Source organism: Dama dama, chromosome 17 (genome assembly GCF_033118175.1).
Source record: "Dama dama isolate Ldn47 chromosome 17, ASM3311817v1, whole genome shotgun sequence".
NCBI lineage: Eukaryota > Metazoa > Chordata > Mammalia > Artiodactyla > Cervidae > Dama > Dama dama.
Window position 1 is genome coordinate 22,750,849 of NC_083697.1, and position 19,715 is coordinate 22,770,563.

General features: G+C 36.6%; 1 protein-coding gene across 5 annotated transcripts in view; it reads right to left on the bottom strand.

The window, feature by feature from the left end:
* The window catches only part of SEC24B (SEC24 homolog B, COPII coat complex component), an 80,156-nt gene that overhangs the window by 16,012 nt on the left and 44,429 nt on the right, over positions 1-19,715 (bottom strand). For 3 of the 5 annotated variants that reach the window (XM_061164226.1, XM_061164224.1, XM_061164228.1), the window contains 5 exons: positions 15,648-15,728; positions 12,674-12,891; positions 5,881-6,065; positions 2,858-2,960; positions 1,069-1,195 (listed from right to left, as the gene is read on the bottom strand). In XM_061164226.1, the coding sequence (XP_061020209.1) occupies positions 1,069-1,195; positions 2,858-2,960; positions 5,881-6,065; positions 12,674-12,891; positions 15,648-15,728 (714 nt within the window). The remainder of the gene's footprint in view (positions 1-1,068; positions 1,196-2,857; positions 2,961-5,880; positions 6,066-12,673; positions 12,892-15,647; positions 15,729-19,715) is intronic. The other 2 variants (XM_061164225.1, XM_061164227.1) reach the window with 1 other exon arrangement.

Consider the following 19,715-nt stretch of genomic DNA (forward strand, 5'->3'; position numbering starts at 1 on the left):
TTTGTGAAGATCTAATGGTAAAAACTAATCCCCTAAACCTTCTTTAAAAAATAAATCAGGAGGACAAGAAAACTTATTTTCTGAAATCAGATGAGAAAACCAGGACACAAGGAGCCTTGCTTCTTAGGCTTGTGTCCTATTTATTATGTCACATGACATGGGAAAGAAATCAGAAACACAAGATTTGAAAGCAATCATAGTAAGAGGATCTAAGAAATGTCCTTAAAGGGGACAGTAGATACATATGCACGCATGCATCCACACATACTGGCAGAGATCTACACTGAGTTGAATGAACCAAATGTACAAAAAGAAGACAATCTAAACTTGTCAGGGTCAAGCATGATTAGTGTGCATGCTCTCATCTGTCTGACCTGCACTCCTTCACTTCACTTCTTCAAAAATAATTTTTTTTTTCATGTAGTTTTAGATGAAAAGATGTGTTTTTTTTTTTAAATCTTTTTTTTTCTTTTTTTTTTTTTCAATTTCTCCTTTATTTATTTATTTTTTTTTCCCAGTGGGTTTTGTCATACATTGATATGAATCAGCCATAGATTTACACGTATTCCCCATCCCAATCCCCCCTCCCACCTCCCTCTCCACCCGATTCCTCTGGGTCTTCCCAGTGCACCAGGCCCGAGCACTTGTCTCATGCATCCCACCTGGGCTGGTTTATGAATTCTTTTTACCTTCTCTCCTCCCTGTCAATCTCCACATTATCAATTACCCCCTTGGCCAGCCAAAAATGAAGTGTCCCTAGCCTGTATTCTCTTCATTAAAAGTGTCATGAAAGTTTATAAACAGTGAGGAGAGACCAGATGATAGCAACAATGTCAAAATGTCTAAAATAATACAAGACACATTATTTTAAGAATCTGAGGGACTTTGCTGGTGGTCCAGTGGCTAAGACTCTGCTCCCAATGCCGGTGGCCCAGGTTTGATCCCTAGTCTGAGATCTAGAGCTCACCTGCTGTTAACTAAAGATCCCGCATGCCACAACTATACATCCTCAGCTAAGACCTGGCACAAATAAATGAAATAAATATTTTAAAAGAATATGAAACTCACCATCATTAACTCTATAGCACAAATTGCATTTCCATCTACGTTGATCAATGAAGGATACAAAAGGGTTGATATATGTTCGACAAGATCGGCACCTCACAATGGTATTGGATGTTATCACTGGTAATTGCTAGGAAAGAGAATAAAGATGTTGTAGCAGAAAAAAACATCCCAGAGGAAAACTGGACCACATACTGCTCTGCTCCCTATACAGAACAGAAAACACATTTGTGTTTTGAAACTGAAGCATTTTAATAAATTCCAGTGGTGCAATGATCGACATAAGTAGCTACCAAGTTTCTCCCCTTTCTGTCACAAACTGTAAAATAACACTAAAATAAAGCCAAGTCAAATGTAATGAAAGTTACTGGCAGACAAGAAAAGTCTGGTTGGCTAAGATAATATAATAACCTCAGCTTATCAGCTAAACTGATAAGAAGCAAGGGTGAGAGACTCGTACTGCATAAGATGCCTCTGTCTCTGCCGCCTGACTGCGCCTGGTGCCAGGCTCCACGGCCCTGCTGGTCAGGCAACCACACAGCCCGGGCGGGGACCCCCAGAAGCCAAGGACAACGTGCCTTAAAGACAGCATCTCTCAAGGCTTAGTGTGGGACAGGAACTTTACACCTAAGTAACTACATGTTATTTGTGAAAGTTAGGAAATATATTTAACTGAAAATGAGGAAATTAAAAATTACCCAGAATTCTACATTCCCAAGAAGCCACTGCTGCCAATTTAGTGTATACACTTCCGGAAGCTATCATATATGGAATGCATATTCAGACAAAAATTTTCACCTATGTATATGGGAAGCTATCCATCGTGGTTTAGAGATAAAGGTTGCAATTTTATTACAGGTGGTCAAATAGTACTTACTGAATGAATATAATAAAGGTACTTATCACCTATTATAATTATTTTATTTTCTATTCACTTGAGGAAAGAAAACTCCACAAGGAAGCTTAATGACCTTTGTATCCTCAGCACTCAGCATGACAGGTAATCAAAAAATGTTTTTTGGTTGAATGAGAGCAAAAGAAACTCATTAGCAATGAAAGGATAAAAAAACCACAGTTATAAAGAAGTATGAGGGTGAAATACAACTTGTAAATAAAATGTATCTGATTAAATGTTTTTTCTGAAGTTTAGAAATTTTAGTTTAAATATAATATACTTGCATGAAATACCAGAAATATGTATAAAAATCCAGCATGGCAGGTATTAAATCAAATAGACTATGGAAACGTTAAAAAATAATGCTTTAATTCAATAGGCTTGAAGAATTTAGACTTTATTATTACAAAGGTTATCTGATTAATACAGTTGGGAACAATCATATGGTTTTCCTCCGTAACTGTGCATCATTAGTGGTGTTTCCTTTATGTTTAAAAAAGAACTCGTAATGTTTATCTGTCATCTGTGGCCGTTTGACAGTACCGCTAAAACTACCAGTCTTTCCAAATGCAGCTCAGATCTCATTGCTTGTAGAAAACATCTGCTACTGTACCCAGAGGAAACCCCTTCCAGTACTGTATTCATTACCTAACTACTTCATAGATTCTGATTAGTTACAGGGATTAGTTATCCTGCACTGCAATTATCTGCCTTTCCGTTTTTGCTCCTGTCAGCAGGTAACAGAAAACGTCTGTTGTATCAAAACTGACAGAAATAATTAATTCTACCTTCAATAAAACAAAATGAAAAAAGTTCTAAGAAAATATACAATCTAAACATCTTGCACGTAAGTACAGAGGTCAATACCCACAAATATCTTAAAATATGTTACCTTACCGTTAGGTCTCTGAAGGGATGTAACAACAATCCTAAAGGAAGCTTCGCTTTATTCAGTAACGCCTGTGTCTGTGGAATATTTGTTAAAGTACACCGAAATGAGCTGTAAAGACAGAAACAACATGGACTATGTCAGCTATCAGGAAAAATATTAATACTGACGTGGACAGTTGTAGACAGCCAGACATTTAAGAGGATACGTGAAAATCACTGGACATACTACATAACTATAACTACGAGGGTCCTGATGACTTAACAGGTACATATGCAATTTATATGTCAAAAGATCCAAATTAAGGACTCAACATTTTCATGGTGAAAAAGTACAACACACTTAGGAAAACACAGTAACTCTAGTATGACTATCAGGGCATGAATAGGAGGGAGCATAAAACATGAGTGAAACGGTACCTTTCCATCTTAAGAATGCTGTTCTTGGTCAACTGTGCATTCTTCAGCTACTGAACTCCTGAACTCCTCCTTTTTCTATGAGACTCATCAAAGTTCTAGCTTCCTGTGAAACCACCCTCACCCCTGATCACAAGTCAGAAGGAAAGGCTTCTTCCTCAGTGCTCTGAGATCTACGTATGCTTCCAGGGCATCAGTTAGTCTGATCTGCTTTGGTTGTGTACTTCATCTTCTCCATCAGCAACCTTTCGTTCATTGTGTCGCCCTAGCACTATTCCTCTCACAGACCAAGTGCCCACAACCCAAGAGCGGCAGACACAGAACTGACACAGGGGCAGCCAGACACACAGGCAGAGGTGCCGGAGGCGGTGCCGGGACGTCTAAGGAGTGTGGCTGACACCATGCAGAGATAATCCAGACATGGGCTGGCTCTACACTGGTGAGCTCCCCAAACACACCAGGTTGGCTTCTGCTTCAGGACCACTGCATCTGCTGTTCATGCAGCTTGGCACCCTCTTTCTAGAGTCACATTTTGCTCTCTCATTTCATTCAGATCTCTATTCAAATGTTAACTCCTTGGGAAAACCTATCCTGACTCCTCAATTGAAAATAATCAACCTCAATCCTTACTACTCCCTACTTCATAGTTATTCATTGCTTTGATTACTCACAGTGCATCTTCCCTAATAGGATACAGGTTACATGAGACTGTGAGAACTTTGTTTGGTTTACTGCTTCATTCCCAGCAACTAGAAACAGTGTCTGACACCTAATTCAGAAAGCATTCAAGTCCAGTAGTCATGTATGGATGTGAGAGTTGGACTACAAAGAAAGCTGAGCGCTGAAGAATTGATGCTTTTGAACTGTGGTGTTGGAGAAGGCTCTTGAGAGTCCCTTGGACAACTGCAAGGAGATCCAACCAGTCCATCCTAAAGGAGATCAGTCCTGACACTGGAAGGACTGATGCTAAAGCTAAAACTCCAATACTTTGGCCACCTGGTGCAAAGAACTGACTCATTTGAAAAGACCCTGATGCTGTGAAAGACTGAAGTCGGGAGAAGGGAACGACAGAGGGTGAGATGGTTGGATGGCATCACTGACGCAGTGGACATGAGTTTGAGCAAGCTCCAGGAGTTGGTGATGGACAGGGAAGCCTGTCATGCTGCAGTCCATGGGGTCTCAAAGAGTCGGACGCGACTGAGCAACTCAACTGAACTGACTGAAATACTGAATGACTAATCTTAATATGCAGACACAATTATTATTCCTGATTTACAGTTGACAACACAGATTTGAGACATTGAGTAATTGGCACAGCTTCACGGCTACTTATCAGTGGAACCACGATAAGTACCTAAGTCTGTGAAACTCTAAATCTATGCTCTAAAGCCTACTACTCTGCTTTGCTATTTAGGTAAGAGGTATTTTATGTATTTTACACATAATTGAGTAGAAACAGAGAACTATTCCCTATCTATGTGATCTCTTACACATAAACATATACTATATTTACCTACTTGGGGGGATGCCTAACCATTCATAGTACAAGGCCATAATTCACATACTTATTGACCCGATAGCAACTTACATGTAGTTTGGGCATCTACTTTCAATCTGGAATCAATGATTATACATTTTTATAGAAATGATTTTGGCACTGCCTTAGACAGTGATTGGGGGCTAGTATAGGGTGTGGTAGAAGAGGTGGAACCCTCAAAGCACCCCCATTTTCTGTTTCCTGACTTTGGTTAAAAAGAGAGGAACTTGTTAGCTTTATTTTTTAAGCTAGAAAACTACTGCCTTAAAAATACATATATATATGTTGCCTCTAAAGAACACTAATTCTAATGCAAGGAAGACAGTATTGTCTGTGAATCAGAATTTATGAGGAGATTCCAGAAGCAGGAAGATGTCTGGGTACAGAGAAACATTCTACACTTAGGAAACAGAAAAACAGACAGCAGGCAGTAACAGAGAACTTTCGGTTTGGGGGCACTGTGAGGTGAGTAACAGCTCAGCAGACACCAGTGGCTTGTGGCCATCAGATGGAGGCTGCCAGCTAAACTTCTCCGTGAAGTGAGGAAATGCTCAATAAAGAAAATCCAAATCAATATTCAGGCTAAATAAATGGATAAATACACGTTGGGGCAAGGGTCTTCTCATTCAACACTAAGTGGGAAAAGAAAATTTAGAAAAAAACTACTTATCTAATCTGTATCCTTTTCAAACAGAGATTGAACTGCATTAAATTAAGATTTCACCTAATTTAAAAGGCATCAGAAGTTACTACTGGTGAAAAGTGAGGAGAAAGAAATTTAAGAAAAATATAGGTAGATTTGGGTTTCTAAAACCCTTCACTAAAATAGAAAAAACTTTTCCTAGCATTAGATAATAGGGAATGAGACAAGGAATGAGACTCAATAGCAACAAAGAGGACAGGAACCAATGACTTAAACTAAATTTTACATCCAGAATTTCTACACAAACTAAATTACAAGCATTCACATTAACAAAACTTCCAATCAAGGAATTAATACCATAGTATTTTTAATATGTTTCAAAGTCATGCAATATTTTTGACAAGGTTTTACTTACTAAAGATTATAAATACTTACTCTGGGCTACAGTTTAATTTTTTGAGGTCTAAATTCAAGTTGGGTACAGGAGCCCAAACAGGAGTTGTGGGTAAAATATTCCTCTCCTGAGTAAGGTTGACGGGTCTCAGGCTTTCTGGCTGTGAAGAACTCTGAAGACTCAATCCTCCCAGACTGGAGGACAGCTGGTTCATACCAGGATACTGCTGAAAGGGCAATTTGAAACAAAACAAAAGAACAATGTATCAAACACAAATACAATTTATTAGACTATTATAGGAAATTAACATACAGGAAAGCAAGAAGATAAAGTTTGAATCTAGCTCTGTAACAGTAGAAAAACCTAATAGGGCAGCTCAGTTTAAAGCACTCTTAAAAAAACTCAAAGTGAAAACACTGAAAAAATTTAAACCTTATGTAATGGTTAGACTTAACAACAAAATTTCAACAATACTTTTCAAACATCAAGAATTTGGTTTCTCTGAATATCTTTCATACTGGAAAGGCAGGATAAATGCTTATTTTTAAAGTTTTTCAATTTTCAGAATATGTTCCTGCCATAGGAATGACAATGATGTTCTATGAGTTCTGCTTGCTTAGTTTTTGTTTCCTTTTATATTCTTAAATTATTATGAAGTCATGGCTCTTATTAACTCAAAGTGACTTAATGAATTGCAGTTACTATTCGCTTTGATGCCCACACTACCCAATCTTTTGCCAGTGACAGCCCCTTACAGCTGATTCCAGTGTCCTTTTGATATGAACCCTTGTCTCTGTTAGTTTCCTTGTTTTCTGACACGACATTCCATATCACTCCTCCTTCAGAACTGAAATTAGCCGTTTATTAAAAAAAGATTCTTGGTTCCTTTTAAACTGGGATGGTATCTAGAGACCATAATTTAGATAACATTGTTATTGTGCTGTTATTACTTCCAGACTTCTACAACAGAGATAGAAATCAAAGAAGAAGAAAAAAATAATAATAATGAGTTCACGCTGACATTTCCAATTCAAATTTAGGTAATGGCATTTTAACTTTTTTGATTTTATGCCTATATCGCTCTTCTATTTTGCTGAAAATCTTGGATTCTAATGGTAACAGCCTTATGCATGTGTGCTCAGTCAAGTCCAACTCTTTGCATCCCCATGGACAGCAGCTTGCCAGGCTCCTCTGTCCTGGAATATTCCAGACAAGAATACTGGAATGAGTTGCCATTTCCTCCTCCACAGGAAATTCCCAACCCAGGGATCGAACTCCATCTTCTGTGTCAACAGGTGGATTCTTTATCATTGAGCCCCCTGGGAAGCTCTGGTAACAGCCTTACTTATTTGTTTCATCCTACAATATCCTAAGATAGTTCCAATATAACAACACTAATATTATTGTAAGTGGAAGGTTATTTAAAGATTTCTTTGTAGTTCTTTTGTCCTTAGATTATTTTCCATTCAGAAAATACAAAATACTGATTTTTAAGATTTGTTAAAACAATACTTTTTTCTGTATCAGCATGTATTCAACTTGATAAACTGGTTCACTTCTTTTTGTTTGATTTTAATTTTCAAGGATTGCTTTCTATCTTTTATTCATTTTCTGTTTTTTTGAATAAAATTTATGTAGTTTTAATGTCAAAACTTTATAATAATTCAGAAATATCTTGTTTCACTCTTGATCCCTCTCCCTAAGCTAACTATTAGCTTTTGGTCTTATCTTCCATTGTCTCTACTTAATAATACAATATAAACTAATATATATATACACTGCTCTAAATGTGACCTTTTCACTTAAAAAAGAGTGCTAGCAATAACTATATCTGTATATAGAGATTCTCCACATTCTTTTGTATAGTTATCAAACATTCCATTATGTGAACATACTGAGGAATTCCAGCTAATCAGTTCAGAATGATAAAGTCAGGAAAATCACTATTGTACAACCCATATGGGAATAAATGATACATGTAATGGTCATCTGGAATAGATGATAAACAGATACCAAGAGATGAGTGAAAGCTTAATGAGGAACTTCATAATGAAAAGATCAGGCTGTCCACCAAATGAACCCACTAATCTATCTTAGCATCACTAAAGTGAGACAACCAGGTATTATTATGTGGTACACAGAATCAAAATATATATTTTGGCTTATGAAATACATAAATGAAGTAATATACTGAATTTAATCAAGCCATTGGATCTAATTTCTAGTCCACAGAAAATGGAACAGAGGAACAAGTCAAATGATACCACAAGAAGCAATCAGTCAAATTCAAAATGTGGGACAGTCTATAGATCAAGAGACCTAGTTTTTTTCAAAAGATCAAAGGCACAAAAAATAGGGGCAGAGTTTTGTGTTAGAGTTAATAACAGAATTAAGAGACATACGCTAATACAATTAGTGAGTCTTGTTTAATTAGTGAATCTTGATTTGAACAAACCAACTACAGAATAGCAACCTGGAAACTACCAGGCAACTCTGAATACTGACTGGTTAGCTTTAAGACCCTCAGCAAGAAAAGGGTATGTGTGCATGCGTGCGTGCGTGCGTGCGTGCATGTGTGTGTGTGTGTGTGTACGTGCATGTTGGGGATAGGTAAAACAAGTAGAGCAAATTGTTGACAGTAATTGAAGCTGCTGAAACTAAGCAAAAGGAAAAAAAACACTGCATAATAAAAGGGATTCTCTGAGTTTTCAGCAGAGCTGTAAAGGAGGGGAGAAAAATGGTTATATGAATTAATAATAGTGTATAACAGAAAACCCCAAACAGACCCAAGTTTAGGATAACAATTTAGAATTTAAATTTAAGAATTTAGGATATAAAGTAAGGGTGGAATATTTTATCAATGAGAAAGAATAGATTATTTAATTTCAGTGAAATTAGAACTATTTTGGAGAGGGAATGAGATTTATATTTATATTCTAAAATAAAACCTTAAAAGATGCAAAAGACAAGTCAGCAAAGAACTAAAAAAATACACAGAGGGAATTTTTCCTAATCTTAAGATTGAAAAGACTTTTAAAGGATACAAAGGCAAAAACAAAAGAAATTATAATATGACTATATAAACATTTCTCTAATGTATTAAAAAAACATAAAAATTGAAAACAAATGTCAAGTTGGGGGGGGGAAACTATAATATAAATTAGATTTAAAAAGGTTAATGTACTTATTACAGACAGCTTTTACAAACCAGAAGGACCTGAACAGAATGGTAAAAGAATATGAACAAGGATTTCAGTAAAGAAACACAAATAACTAATAATTATGAAAATAGTAAAACATTTTTGCTTATAAAAAAATAATTCTTGGCATACTGAGAAGTGGGCAGTCATAGAAACTTTTGCTAGGAATATAAACTGATACATTATTTCTTCATATCTGAGCACCAAAAACTACTGTCTGCTAGACATCTCCACCTGGATGTCTATTGGGCATTTTAAATTAATATGGCCAACTTGATTCCCATTCCCAGAACTATTCCTCTGTCTTCCATCTAAATAAATACACTACCCTCTATCCAGCTGTCCTGCCAAAAACCTAAGAGTTATCCTTAATGCTTCCTTTCTCTCACCCACCACATCCAATTCTTCAGTAAGTCAAAAGATATCCCTTATCCATCCACTTTTCACTACCTCTGCCAATACCACCTTAGAACAAAGCATAATCATCTATTCCTGGGATGATGCAAAGCTTCCATCTGTCTCCCTGTTTCCATTTTTATCTTTTCAAATACTCTCATCCCTAATCCGTTCTTCACTTAGTAGCCAAGTGATTCTCTAAATACATAAACCAGATTTCATTCCATTCCATAAAATCTCCTATGTCTTTCCTTTGCACTTGGTGTAAAACTCAAGTTTCTGACTATGGTCTTTCCCAACTCTCTGATTCCATTACTATTACTCTTCCCTTTGCCAGCTGGGCTATAGCCACACAGGGACTTCAGTTCTGAAACACGTTAAAGTTGCCTCTGCCTTACGTTTCTGTATGTATGTTTCCTCAGCCCAAAATTCTCTACCCCCATATTTATCCTCGTCTGACTTCTCCTGTCATTCAAATATTAACTAAACAAAACTTCTACAATGAGGGCTTTCCTGTTTACTCCACATACCTAAGCCCTGCAATTTCTTCAACTCATCTTGTTTCACAGCAATTTCTTCAACTCATCTTGTTTCAAACAATTTATAATTGTTTGAAATCAGCTTGTTAATTTATGGATTTACTTATTGTCCTATTGATCCAGCCTTCCCACCAAGTTTCTTGAGACAGGGAACTCTGTTTTGGGCACTTGGCTTCCTCGTGTAGCCTCAGTGCCTAGAGTAGGGCTGTCACATAGTAGAAACTCAGTTTTCACTGAATGAATAAGCAGAGAGAAATTCTAAAGTCTGGTATTAGCACCTGTGATTGACTAATTTTACCTGAAGAAATTTCATCTAAGTTAATAATGAGACAAATACACAAAGCTTTGTGCACACTTGTACATGTTGATTTTGATGCTTAGTTATGACCAATAGCAGTAGGCTGGGAGATTATAAAACATTACGTAGCTATTAGATGAAAGGTATGAAATAATATGGAAAGGTTCCCTCTCATGCTATTCAAGGATTTTTTTAAAAAATGTAAAACAATGCTCATATTTATCAACTTGTTTGTGTAAATAAGTTATTTAGATGCCCAGCTCTTTTATTGGCTTTCTCTCGTAGATGCATATAGCAAGAAACCTGGAAGGACAAGCTCCAAGTGTTACTGTTTATATCTTGATGGTGGAAATACTGGCTGATATTTATTTTCTTCTTTTCGTCTCATCTACATTTTCCTACAACTGATCATGCACTGCTTTTTAATTAAAAAAAAAAAAAAAAGCCATACAGCTTCTGTATCTGGTTTTTTTTACATATTCACTAAAATATTTTTTTTAAAGATTTAAAAATTTTTTTGTCTGTGGTGGGTCTTTGCTGTTGCACACAGGCTTTCTCTAGCTGTGATGAGCAGGCTACTCTGCAGTCGTGGTCCAAGAGCCTCTCGCTGCGGAGGCATCTGCTGTTTGGAGCACAGGCTCCCAGTGCCCAGGTTCAGTAGCTGCAGCGTACGGGCTTAGCTGCTGCTTGGCATGCGGGATCTTCCTGGACAAGGGACTGAACTGGTGTCCCTTGCATTGCAAGGCAGATTCTTAACCACTGAACCACCAGGGAAGCCCTAAAATATTTTTCTAATTTTTCCTTTAAAGTTAATTTATTTTTTAATTTTTAGGGATTTTTTTTCTGGCCATACTATATGGCTTGTGGGATCATACTTTCCCAACCAGTGAAAGTAAACATGAGCCCAAGGCAGTGAAAGCACCAAGTCTTAAACACTGGACTGAGGAAATTCCCTTCTTTTTAAAACATCAACTTTTTCTGTTTTTCAACTCTGAAAAACTAATTTTAAGCTTTTTTCCTTCCTCAAAGGGCAACCACTGGGGTTTCCCACTACTTAGTAAAGGTCATCTCAAATAAATGAATACCAAGAAAACCCTTAAGATTTCAGGGCCCTCCCACTGGGTTATATTATTTAGATATTTATATATAATATTTAGAGTTATATTTAGGTTATAATATTTAGGTTAGTAATATTTAGGTTATAATATTTAGAGTCATTTCAATTTTACTCCTTGTGGCTTAGCTGGTAAAAAATCCGCCTGCAATGCAGGAGACCTGGGTTCGATCCCTGGGTTTGGAAGATCCCCTGGAGAAGGGAAAGGCTACCCACTCCAGTATTCTGGCCTGGAGAATTCCATGGAATGTATAGACCATGGGGTCGCAAAGAGTCGGACATGACTGAGCGACTTTCACTTTTACTTTTCAATTTTACTACAGAAAGCTATTTAAAGTAAAATATTCCTATTCTAACTAGGACTTGAAAAATAAATGGCTTCTGTTAAAATTAGCTTGTTAATGTTAATATTAGATTAAAATCTATAATCGTTTTTTAAATAGACAGATAAGAATTTAAAGCACAACCTAGCTATCTGCTTAAGTCATTATTGCTCACTTATCCTGAAATAGTGGAGTTCCATTTGGACCAACACAGCCCAAAAGAAAATCTAACAAAACGGAAGGCAGGGAAGCCTGAACTAACGAATCATATTTCTCCAGTGCCTTCCCCAGTTTCCTTCTTCCTTCTGTGCTTTAATTCTAAAATTAAATTCCAGGAAGAAATGTGTTTTTTTCTTCTCTAATTTTTATCAGTTCACCATAAGATGAAATCTCTGTAAAGTTAGTCTACTAAGAGCAGTTTTTTATTATAAGTAGAATGCTTTTGTCATTTAAACTGTTTCCTTATATTTTACTTTTTCTCAACAAGTATAAATGCAAAATACTTACTGTCCTTTTAATAAATTGCTATGGTATTTAAGAGGTAACTCCATGAAAGGTCAAGTCAAAAATAATGAACAAATGTATTAATGAGCATTTGTTGAGGCTTTTACCAATTTTAGCTATATGTCAGAGACTTCTTCAAGTTAAGCACTGAAACCAAAATCCCAAACTACATTTATACCATGTCAGTTTTTGAGAAAGCCAGCTTAGTAACACAAAATTTAAAATAACATTTAATTTCCTGATCATAAAATGAATATCTGCACATTACAGAGACTCTGAAAAATAAAAGTACAAGCACACACACACATAAACATAAACACACAAACTGGAATCAAAGTCTGTGCATGTTTAATCTAGGCTTATCTACATTAGCACCTATGATACATTTGAATCACCAGGGAATGGTCAGAATTGCTAAGTTTCACAATTTTTGTATAACTTTATATGACTAAATACATACTTGAGCATACTGCTGGAATCCAGAATACACTGGGCTACTGGGTGGTCCTCCAGAATTAAGTGGTGCTGTGGCGTTCTGATAGCCAGGCTGAAGAGTCGGATAGCCATACCCAAACGGCTTAGGCAGTTTTGAAGGCTGAGGAGCCGCTGGGGCTGGCGCTGGAGCGGGGCCGGGAGCGGGGTCAGGAGCAGGACTACTTGCTGATGAGGAAAGCACATCTAACAAAGGGAAAGTCACGGTGGTCACTGAAAAGCAGCGCTCCACAAGGACACCTGGGTGAGCCGCAGCTTCTGGCACTTTCTTTCCTCTTATTAAAATTTTCCTTATGAGAAATTGTGAATGCATACAAAAACGGAACAAAATAATAAACCCATATATCCATTACTTAGCTTTAAATATTTTGCTAATCTTGTTTCACATGTTCCTACATCTTTATTTTTTTTTAACAAATATATTACAGGAAAACTCCACCTTGTATCATTTCACTGACACATACTGCAGTTGATATTCCTAACAGATAACATACTAAATGTATATAATAAATACAATATAGCATATAAGTTTATATTTATGTATATGAAAATAGTTATTTTTCCCCTTTATTCTCTCAGCAGAAATGGGGCCAAGAAGCAGAAAACAAAGCAAAGCAATAAAAAACAGTGTCAATTACTCTCTTCTCCAACTTGCCTTTTTATCTGACCTTGACATTTATTTAAAAAAAAAAAAAAAAGGCCCATGGAAGAAGTGGCCTATTTCCACAATCCCCCAGAAATCTGCTTTATTTTCAGAGGCAAAACTGTGAAACTATGAAAGACAGTGTCTAGAAAAGTGTCCAGCTCCTAAAAAAATGTCTGGTATACAGTAGAGTCCAAATAAAATTTAATGAATGAATGCTTTTCCTTCATTTAAAACAGAAACTAAAACGTGATGAATACTGTAGGGGGAAAATAACTGTAGAAAATTTAATTATCACATACAAGAATAATATCAACAAAAGAAAGCCTATTTCTCTACTACACAAAACCACTATTAACATTTTGTTATACTGTTAATCTTACTTTTAAAATTAAATCTAAAATAAATGTGTATTTTACACTGCTGTATTTAAAAAGACCTCCTGAACAGCACATAGAACTCTGTTTGACGTTCTGTGACAGCCTGGGCAAGACGGGAGTTAGGGGGAGAATGGGTACATGTATACGTATGGCTGAGTCCCCTCCCTGTCCACCTGAAACTACCACAACACTGCTAAGCAGCTATACTCCAAAACTAAATAAAAAGGTTTTTAAAAAATAAAATATATGCATTTTAGTCTATTTTTCATATAAAAATTACATTCTTCACTAGCAATCATATTCTGCAAAAAAATTCTTAAAAGCATCTGACTTTAATAAATTCATTTTTTCAAAGTTTATCGAGGAATCCCATCCTTCTACTGACTCTATTAGCTCACATTTTTGAAGAGACCTTCCTGGACATTCTTAAAAGGACAAAAGCATCAACATCATGTCATTTCCTCAGATTTCCTGCTTGTCTCTCCTGACGGTGATGGGAACAGAAGTATTAATAGAAAGGTGTCTTAACATAGCAAGAGTCATCAGCTTAAGAAATGAAGAACTGGAGTCCTAAATATGAGGGTCCAAAGCTTTTCCTCTTATTTAGGAAAGGGACAATATTTCATACATCTCTACAGTCCCTAAGATCTATCTAATATCTGACATACAGACTTACTTCATTTAATCTTACTCTGACAGATTCTCATCTTTCCTTAATTTTGGTGTAGTACAAATAGATAGAAAACTTGCCCAGGGTCATTCACTTACTGTCAAGGCATAGTCCATAACAAGAGTAAGATCTGGTGATTAAATGAATACAGACAAACACAACAAGGTCTAACTCCAAGGCCACCACGTTTTAACTCCACTACATTGGATGTTTTACTTCGGGTTAACCTGATGCTCATGAAATAGTATAGTTATAGTTTCATCTTTTAGTGACTCTTCTAGAATATTCTGATAATGGGGATTGCTTTTGGAATGGTCCATAACTTCTCACCCATACACACACACACAGATCCACAGATCCCTAGGGCAAAAAAATCCTTAACCACAAAAGACTGAGTAGCTCATTTAAGTATCCTTGAAATATTAAAAGGGAACTCTATATTAAGCTGAGAAGATTGAAGTTTTCTACTGATTCATACGACAGTGATAGCAAGACAGTGTGTGAAGCCCAGCACATTCCAACAATTAAGCTTCATCCTGGATAATTACCAATGTGATAAGAAAGAGAAGAGCACAAAAAGTTGTTTTGTTAGTCCTAAAGTTTGGAATAATTAAAAAGAAAAGGCAGAAGATCAGGTGTGGTTGTCAGGCTGTTGGGGTTAGGAGACAGGCAAGAAAGGAAAATAACAGTATAAGATGCTAGAATGAAACACCTATCCATTATAGAAGTCAAATTTGTAGATTTTTTAACACTATCCACCACTCCTGCTCCTACATGATGACCAAAGTTATTTCCAGATATGGTTAAAAGTAATGCCTCCAAAACCTCCCCCCAAATTGGCTAATCTGTTGACTGGTGGAGGCAGGCAGGAGCCATAGGGGGGGTAAAGTATCAAAGACTATTTATACTCAGAGGCTATTTGGAAGAAATTCAAGGACCTAAGCATGAGAACAGAAATATAAATTTAAAAAAGACGGGAAAGAAGAGAAAAATTATTCAGTATTAAGTCTTCTAAAAAGAGGAAAAGGATAAAGAGCATGGTAACAAAAATCAAATACTAAATTTCCTTAGGCCTCCCAGAGACAGCAACCATAGTTGTTACATGACAATTACACCAAGAAATTAAGGCTGAAAATAACAGGAAAATGTTTCCTGTCTCTGTTAAAAATATAGTAAAGTGTTCATGTTTGAAAGTAATTGATGGTCAGTGACTTTTCAAATAAACTTCGACTATGCACAGAACAAATACCTGGGTAGCTGCCTCCTTCCAGAGCATCGTAACTGTTGGGCACTGGAGAAGCACTGCTTGTCGTAGAAGAGCTGTCGACACCTAAAAGAAGAATCAAAATATCTGCTAAGTTTAAAATGACCATGTGTCTTAAAGCAGCCTTTGGCAATTTTGAAAAAAGATGTTTTGCTGATCTAGGAAAATTCCTGATCCTAAAAACATGAGAGAGCTGATGTTTAATGACATTTAAAAAGCCATATATAAATTTCTGATAAGAACAGGGGATGAAAGTGGGAAGAATACGGAAGAATATGAGTAGAATAAAATTTAATCAGACACACATGAAGGCATCTTAACGATATAATTTAGAAGTAGTAAAACACAAATATCAATTTAGAATGATAGAAATGTTAATATAATCACACCTCAAAGACAGGCTCTACCAAATCACAAGCTATTAAATATCTTTTATCAGTATCAGGCTATTTTAAGATAATTAAATTTTAATGACTTTTATAACTCAGCATAGCTGTATGAAACCTACATAAGAGGAATCTCTGGCTTAGGTTGCCACCTAGCATGTTACTAAGCTTTTCTATGTCTTGGCTTATTCATTTGTTGAATAAAGATTAAATGATATCTGCTATTTTAATAAGAACAAAAATAAGTGGTACTCTATTAAATATGTGTTAGACTATAAAAACTTTTATTACTGTGTTCATTTCAAAACTTGTAAGATTAATTGGAATGTTCAGTGGCAATTTATGATAAAATTTAGTAATATCACACAGATAGTAGAATACAATATAAATCCTCTCATTTATTCACTCAACAAATACTTTATTGAAAGCCTACAGTTAACCTAGGTAGATGCACTAAAGTATATACTACTGAATAAAACTGAAAATGCACATGGCCCCTCTCCTGCGTTGGCTTTTTTCACCAGAAGACAAAATTCTGAGTTACAGAGATGATTCCTAGCTCTTAATACCAATATTATAACTGGGGTTAAAACTATATTTTAGGTTAATTTTCAATTGTGATATAAAAAGAATAAGTATGCACAGTATCTTTCATTGAATAATTTAGGTTAACTACAAGAATTCAGTGTACTGACTCAGGGCATAATAGCTACAATTCTTTGTGTAGGAACATTCTGTTATTAGTAAAGAACATGGTTTAGAGGCAAAAGATTATAGTTACATTAGACTCTGCAACTTAAGTGCTACACAACTTTGGGTAAGTGACAATCATCAATAATACTCTCTCTTGGAAAACAAGAACAATTTTTTAAATGCCCTATATGTGCTTTTTAATGTTCTTGTGATGCTTAAATGAGGCAGTGGATATTAAGCAACTTACAAAACATGAAGGCTATAAAATAAATAACAGGCAAAAGACACTAATACAAAGTACTTTCTTGGTGATAAATAGAAAACTGTTGCATATTTTTGTCATTACTCTTAATTAAGAGTGAGAAGTATGGGCGCTTCCTTTTTGTTCCTTGTATTTGTGAATTTGTATCTAAAGAAGCATGCTGATATATAAGGTCAAAAGTCTTGAAGTAACAGGATTAAAAAACAATATACCAAAACCCAAATATTCACCAGGAGATGGATGGATAAACAAAATGGACTAAATGTAGTATATCTATACAATGGGATATTATTCAGCAATAGGAAGGAATTAAGTACTGATACAGGCTACAATATGAATGACCCTTGAAAACATGTTAAGTAAAAGAAGGCAGACACAAAAGGTCACATGTATGATTTATATGAAATACCCAGAATAGGTAAATCTACAGAAGTAGAAAGTAGATTGGTGGTTGCCAAGGGCTGAGAGGAGGAGGATATGAAAAAATGAAGACTGAAGTTAGATCCCCTTCTTACACCTTATGCTAAAATTAATTATCATAGACCTAACTGCTAAAACTCTTAAAATATGGGAGTAAATCTTCACGACCTTGGATTAAGCAATAGATTTTTAGATATGACATCAAAGGCACAAGCAACAAAGGAAAGAAAATAGATATAATGGACTTCATCAAGTTAAAAACTTGTGTTCCACAAATATTATCAAGAAAGTTAAGAGATAACCCCAGAATGAGAGAATATCAAATCATATATCTAATTAATAAAGGTCTAATATCCAAACTTGGGCTTCCCTGGTGGCTCAGGTGGTAAAGAATCTTCCTGCAAAGCAGGAGACCCCAGTTCAATTCCTGGGTCAGGAAGATCCCCTGGAAAAGGAATAGGCTACCCACTCCAGTATTCTTGAGTTTCCCTGGTGGCTCAGATGGTAAAGAATCCACCGTGCAACACAGGAGACCTGGGTTGGGAAGATCCCCTGGAGAAGGAAACTGCTAACCACTCTAGTATCCTGGCCTGGAGGAGTCCACGGACAGAGAAACAAGGCAGGCTACAGTCCATGGTGTCACAGAGTGAGACAACTGAGCGACTTTCGCTAATATCCAAAATATTTACAGAACTTGTATGACTCAACAATAAAAAGACAAATAATCAAATTAAAATGAACAAAGGATCTAAACAGACATTTATTACAAAAAAAAGATAAACAAATGGCCAATAAGCACATGAAAAGATGCTCAACATTACTAATTAGAAAAATGCCAATCAAAACTACAACGAGGTGTCACCTCACACTGATCAGACTGGCCATCATCAAAAACTCTACAAATAAGAAATGCTGCGAAGGGTGTGGAGAAGAGAACCTTCATTCGCTGTTGATGGGAATGTAAACTGGTACAACCACTATGGAAACCAGTATGGGGGTTCCTTAAAAAAGTACTAACAAAGCTATCACATGTTCCAGCGATCCTACTGCTGGGGATATATACCCAGAGAAAAACAAAAACTCTAATGTGAAAAGATACCTGCACCCCAATATTCACAGCAGTACTATTTACAACAGCCAAGACATGCAAACAACCCAAGTGCCCATGAACAGACAACTGGCTTAAGGAGGTGTGATATATAAATATATGTAACAGAGTACTGTGCAGCCATTAAAAACAGAATAAAATATCACCATTTCCAACAACATGGATGGACCTAGAGAAAACTGTAGTTGGTGAAGTCAGACAGACAAACACTGTATGATATCACTTATAGAGAGAATCTAAAAAATAATACACATGAATTTACATATGAAATACAAACAGACTCAGAGACACAGAAAGCAAGCTTATGGCCACTAAGGAGAAGTGGGGCTGGGACCAATCCCTGCGCTTTCCAAGCTCTACTATGATCCTCCCTGTGCTGGCTGAGCGATCGCAGCACACTGCCCCATCACACCACATCACACCACGGCGCACAGAGGCAGCTGTGCTACTCTGTTGGTATTTGCAACCATGATACCAAGGAAAAGACTGCTTTCTGCATCCAAACTACTTTTAGCTGAATGAGAAGCTCTGGCACTTGTTGCCACTCTTAAACGTTAGGTCCAGTCTGCCTCAGTCACTTTACACTACAGCTACTGATAAGAAATATTCTGAGATCAAATGGATGTAACACTCAGGGCACATTTTTCCTTGTTCCTTTACTGGCTCTATGTCACGCGCTGAGAGAAGACAAGAAGCTGGAAAAGAGCGGGAGCTGAGTCAGAAGTAAGGTCAAGTAAACAGCTCAGAATCTGTGATGCTGGGGGAAAACAAACCACGGTACACTACAGCCTTCTAAAAGAGACTTGGGCCATTTTCTCTCCTTGGGTCAAAAAAGTCAACTGCACTTATTAATATTTTTCAACTTGAAATTAATGAGGCAATTTGAAATTGCATTTCCTCATAACATGTATAAAACACGGAAAAAGTGTAAGCCAAATTCCATCTCTGCCACTTAGCAGTTGAGAGAAAATGGGTGGTGGTGGCTGAGTTGCTAAGTTGTGTCCAGCTCTTGAGACCCCATGGACCGCAGCCTGCCAGGCTCTTCTGTTCACGGGATTCTCTAGGCAGGAATACTGTAGTGGGCTGCCATTTCCTTCTCCAGGGGATCTTCCCAACCTGGGAGTCAAACCCAGGTCTCCTGAACTGTGGGCAGATTCTTTACCAACTGAGCTATAAGTGAAGCC